Here is a 5334-nt window from a genome sequence, read left to right as displayed (position 1 = left end):
ACGACTTCAAATGCAGAACATTTAGCTCCATTGCAATATAGCTAGTGCCTCTCAGTATAACGACTGCCTGGGTACACACAGCAAGCGTCTAGTTTAGATTTAGTAGTAGTAGGTCCACATCAGCTGTACAATTGCTTATTTTAAACCTGCTTATCAAATAAACGTATTTGTATGTATGATTAAGAGCGCCCGCCGATGCGTGATTTGTACAAGTAAAACATGACAAATTGGACTTCCGAACTTTCGTGAACGTACATCGAACTCATATAATACCTCTAATTTTTAAGAATCCCTGGCCATAAATATGGAAAATAACGCGGCAAGGGTCGAAAATTCGATTTCGCTCATATTCCTATGGTAGATAGGCTAGGGCATGACAAAAACTACTGGATAGTTTTTTTTGGCAAAATATCCTTTTATTTCAAAGAAATATGCAAATTACCAAATTCCGTTAAATCGTCATTTGACGCACCATTTTATTACACAAGTTTGAGAGCCTCGCATGCAAAACCACATCATTCTTCCGTCTTTAAAACACTCAAATATTTTTGTGCAATGTTTAATTGTGTACTGGGTTGATTTTAGGGAATGTTGCGGTTTTTGTTGGGTGCAAAGTAATTAAATTTCGAAGACATGCTGTATTTCATTTACTTAAAAGTACTTCGTAAAAATAATTGATTTTCACCATGTGCGAAACCCTCAAATGGATTAAGCCTCTGGTGGTTGAATCGCAGAAGGATGGTCTACAGATTGCTGTAAAAATTTCTTTGGGCAAATGATTGTGAGCGACGCGAGAGCTTTTCAAAGTACGTTAAAAATGCAGATATTTGACCATCCGTCGTCAAATTTCAATTTACGGGTTAGGCATATATTTTAGCACGCGCCACATGTCTTGAGCTATATTAAGTTGAAATAGACACAGAGCTGATAATTTCGAACTGTTCTAACCTTATTTACCGTAAAAGGCAGGTCCAAAAGCCGATTTGACGTGTTTCTGTCACCATTCGTCGCACATAAAACAGAAGTTTGCTTTTGTTTACACAACGTCCGATGTACATCGCCAACTGTCAACTTATTTGATGGTCGAATACCATGAATCTGTGACCCTCTTTCGACACATGCGATCACCACGGCATCGAAGTCAAAAACGGCTAAGTGATTTGTAGACAGTTGCTTGCTTTGCACTACACCAAAATATTACGTTTGATCATCGTTTGATCTATTGATGCTGGAATCCTTTCTTGCAGCGGTTCGTTGTTTGTTCGTCACGCAATGCTGTCATCCCATTTTACGGGGTAACGGTATGACAATTTCTATCCTAATACGTAAGGCTCCGTAAGGCTTGGAACCACAGGGAGCACACAATCTTGTTGAGTAGAGAGAGATTAAATTAAGCAATGAAAAGAATGAATAGTGAACCATTGCCCGTGTTGTCATCTTTTACTAGACCACCGCTACCTATACGCCCTGCGTAAATACTGTAACGCTAAACTCGTACCTAGGTCTTTTCGCGCTGTGCAATTATTTTTTTGGTTTACATATAACACAGTGGGCTACCCTCGGGGAAATGGGAGTTGGACACTTAATAGGGGTTCGCCGCTTAATAGAGGTTGGTGTACCTTGAATATTTTTTCACTATCGGGTTATAAATTTAGCTAAATTTCTTAGTAAACATGGAGTCAATTCAAGACAATCATGATAGACGTCATTCTCAGAGACCCAGGGGCAGTTAGTGGGGGCGGGGAAAAATTCTAAACGGGTCTTCGCCCGAACTTTTTTCTCACCCGTTTAGACTTTTCCCCGCTCCCACTAAATGCCCCTGGGTCTTCGAGGATGACGTCTATAATGATTGTCTTGAATTGACTCCATGTTCACAAAGAAATTTATGACACGATTACGACACGCAATTTGTTCTTAAAATAGAAAAACTGTCCCATATCATAGGGGCGCGCGGATCCCAAGACTTACGGTCTCCGTCCCCGATTATGGCTCCTGAAAAAATTCAAAATTCTAATGGATAGATTCTCTTCATTTTTACGCTTAACGTAGAAAAATTGGTAGAGAAAATGATCCATCAAAAGAAAAATAGGGGTCACCGAGCGTCCAAGATCGCTAAATCCAGGCAAAGCTATAGTAATGGCCATCTGCCCTATCATTGTTCATTTTATTACTCAGCGTGCACATTGATGTATGACGAGGCGTGTGAATTTGCGTGGGCAGTAAGGATGCACAGAAACAATTAGCGCGAACTGCTTAAAAAGGAAGTCTTAAGGAAAACAAGAAATTTCAAATTAATTGGGTTTTTAAAATAATCATTCGGTCGGATTGTCGCGCGTAGCTGAACTTCGCAAGAGTTAATTTTCGCGATTCTAAGAAAAACTATGGTAATAGATGTCCAACAGTAGCAGTTAAAAATAATGAAATGAAGAATACAAAAGCAAAAACTGTAGGATGATTTCAGGTACCTGAAGAAGGCTGCTTCGGCCAGCCGAAATATAGTACACCTTCAAAAAATCATCCTAAGTTGTGTCGGTTTTTGCTTTTGTATTCTTCATTTTATATGTAAAGCCGATTAGATCACTATTGATCCAACGTATACCAGCAGGATCATCGTTCCGGTTGCTTGCTTAAACATTTTATAAATAATGAGAGAATGAAAGATGCGAATGCAGCCATAACACTATGTAACGACAAGTGGATAGATAAACAGTGTCCGTAAAACAACTTATTTAATGCACTAAGCAGCAACGACGAAAACTACAACGTGGCCGACCATATGAGCCCGCTGTCACGTGGTCCACGAGGCGGGAACTGGACTTGTACTTCGTGTACGCATACTCGTTACATCTCCCTTCCTAAGTCTAATAGTTCAGTAAATGCAGATAGAACGTTGATACTAATAAAAGAAAACAATAACATCATGTTCAAATCTGCCTTAGAAAACCTTGTGCATTAAACACTGTAACCAACTGAAATACTCTGCACAAGTACATAATAAAGCCAAAGTAAACAAGCACAAGGTAGAGTCAGTGTCTTATTTCAGCACTCGTAATCTTTTAGCCACGCTGGCGGGCGGCGATCACGCACTGGACGACCTTCAGTGTGTGGCCCAGAAACTACTGGTGATGATGGTATCATTGGCTGTGGCAGCTCAGCTGGGCTTGACTCAACCAGTTCAGTAGGATCCGTCAACTCGAGGTTTGTCTCCACTGACTCTGGTAACTCCTCGGGTGTTGCTCTGAGCCATTTGCGGTTCCGACGATAATGCTTTCCATTCGCCTCTACCAAGTAGGAACGGGTCCCCTCCTCTCCAATGACGCGCCCCAGTGACCATTCCTTCTCGCGTGGTAATCGCATTCTGATGGCATCATCGTCGTGCAATTTTGGCAGTTCATGCGAGTGGCGATCATAGTAGTGTTTCTGTTTCTGCTTCCTGATCTTGATCTTTTCGGGGACATCAGTTATCACCTCTGAAGTTAACAATTTCTTGGCTACTGGGAGACGGGTGCGTGTTCGCCTACCATATAGTAACTGAACAGGAGAAGCATTCATACCCTCAGTTGGTGTGTTGCGCCACTCAAGTAACGCCAGCAGAGGATCACGCTTATCAGCTCGGGCTTTGGTCAGCAATGATTTGCAGGTCTTAACTGCATTTTCAACACGACCATTACTTTGTGCGTGATAAGGACTTGATGTGACATGGTGAAAGTCCCCTTCCTCACTGAAAGTCTTGAAGTCTTCACTGTTGAAGGGAGACCCATTGTCACTGATGACGGTCACAGGAATACCATGCCTGGAAAACCACGCCTTTAGAACGGTGATCACACGGGTGCTGGTGGTGCTACTCATATCTTGCACTTCAAAATAACCAGAGTAGTAATCAACGGCTATCAAAAATGACTGCCCGTCCAGCACAAATAGATCAACTCCAACTTTCTCTCAAGGCAAATTAGGCACATCATGAGGCTTTAATGGCTCTTTACGTTGTTCGGGCTGATAACGGTTACAGATTCCACACCTTGACAGGTGATCTTTGAGCTGGGCTGTGATCCCAGGCCAGTAAACAGTATCGCGGGCACGACGCAATGTTCCTTCTATTCCAATATGTGATTCATGCAGGCTCTTTACAACGCCAGGACGCTCTTTAAATGGTATCACAAGGCGATGACCCTTGTATACCATTCCATCTTCTGTGGTCAGCTCATCACGGCTGTTCCAATACAGCTCAATTACTTGCCTCCGACACCTGTCATATTTGTGAGCTTCTGCTAGGGTCTGGCCAACCTTCATGGATAACATCAGATAGAATTTCCAATTCTTCGTCCTTGGCAGTCTCCTCACGCAGCTTTTCCAGACGAGTAGGGGAGACACTGAGATCTTCATCATGTTTAATCTGTTCTAACTCAAAAGCAAACAGTTGTTCTCTGCTAGAACGGACGTCACTGTCCTGGGTCTGACACTCATTTTCCAAGTATGCACGACTTAATGTGTCAGCCAAGAACATGGTCTCTCCTTTCTTGTATTCCACTTGGATGTCATAGTTCTGTAGGCGGAGGCGCATGCGTTGGAGGCGTTTTGGCGAACTGTGGATGGGCTTCCTGAATATCGTTTCCAGCGGCTTGTGGTCTGACTGCACAATTACATTGCTCCTTCCAAAGATGTACTGATCAAATTTCTCACACGCATAAACTATGGCGAGTAGCTCTTTTTCAATCTGAGCATAGTTTTGTTCAGTTTGAGTCATCACACGAGAGCTGTAAGCCACTGGGCGCTCCTCTTGTAACAGAGCTGCGCCAAGTCCGCTTTGGGAAGTGTCAAATTGAATGACCACTGGCTTATTCATGTCATAGTAGGCAAGTACAGGTGCAGATACAATCATTTCCTTGACACGGGCCACAGCATCTGCATGACTTTTCAGTCAACACCACTCAGCATCCTTTTCAGTGAGTCTTCTCAGGACCTCTGTTTCTTCGGATAGACGTGGGAGGAACTTTGCCAAGTAGTTCACCATGACAAGAAACCTACGTAAGGACTGAATATCACTGGGGTTTGGCATTCCCACAATGGCCTCTACCTTGAGTGGATCTGGTTTCAGTCCCTCGGGGGTTAGAACGTGTCCGATGAAAGGAACTTTTTTGCTGTCTCAGTCGAGCTTTCTTCTTGTTCAACTTCAGGTTTCTCTCACGGCAGCGCTCCAGGAAGGCACACACATTCCGGTCATGATCTGGCTGCCACTCAGCAGGTGTGTTGCCAAATCCAACGATCACAAAATCATCTGCAATGACCTCTACTCCTTTAAGCCGCTCAATGTGCTCTCGCATCTTGCACTGCCAA

General features: G+C 43.1%; 1 protein-coding gene across 1 annotated transcript; it reads right to left on the bottom strand.

Moving 5' to 3' along the window:
• Window positions 1-3039: 3039 nt before the first annotated feature.
• Window positions 3040-4879, bottom strand: LOC145501827 (uncharacterized). The gene is made up of 2 exons (XM_081481215.1): window positions 4285-4879; window positions 3040-3857 (listed from the first exon to the last, which is right to left on the bottom strand). The coding sequence occupies exons 1-2, from the start codon at window positions 4877-4879 to the stop codon at window positions 3040-3042; spliced, it is 1413 nt and encodes a 470-aa protein (XP_081337341.1).
• Window positions 4880-5334: the final 455 nt, after the last annotated feature.

This window comes from Orbicella franksi, chromosome 10, assembly GCF_964199315.1.
Source record: "Orbicella franksi chromosome 10, jaOrbFran1.1, whole genome shotgun sequence".
In the NCBI taxonomy this organism is placed as follows: Eukaryota; Metazoa; Cnidaria; class Anthozoa; order Scleractinia; family Merulinidae; genus Orbicella; species Orbicella franksi.
The sequence above is the reverse complement of the archived record's forward strand: the minus strand, read 5'-3'. Positions and strand labels throughout refer to the sequence as shown.

Bases quoted from the DNA above. Each gene is read 5' to 3' on its own strand.
- LOC145501827 (XM_081481215.1), bottom strand. From the start codon at position 4,879: ATGATTGTATCTGCACCTGTACTTGCCTACTATGACATGAATAAGCCA. The intron at 3,858-4,284 runs GTTGGCCAGACC...GTTATTTTGAAG, and splicing joins ATCTGATGTTATCCATGAAG to TGCAAGATATGAGTAGCACC.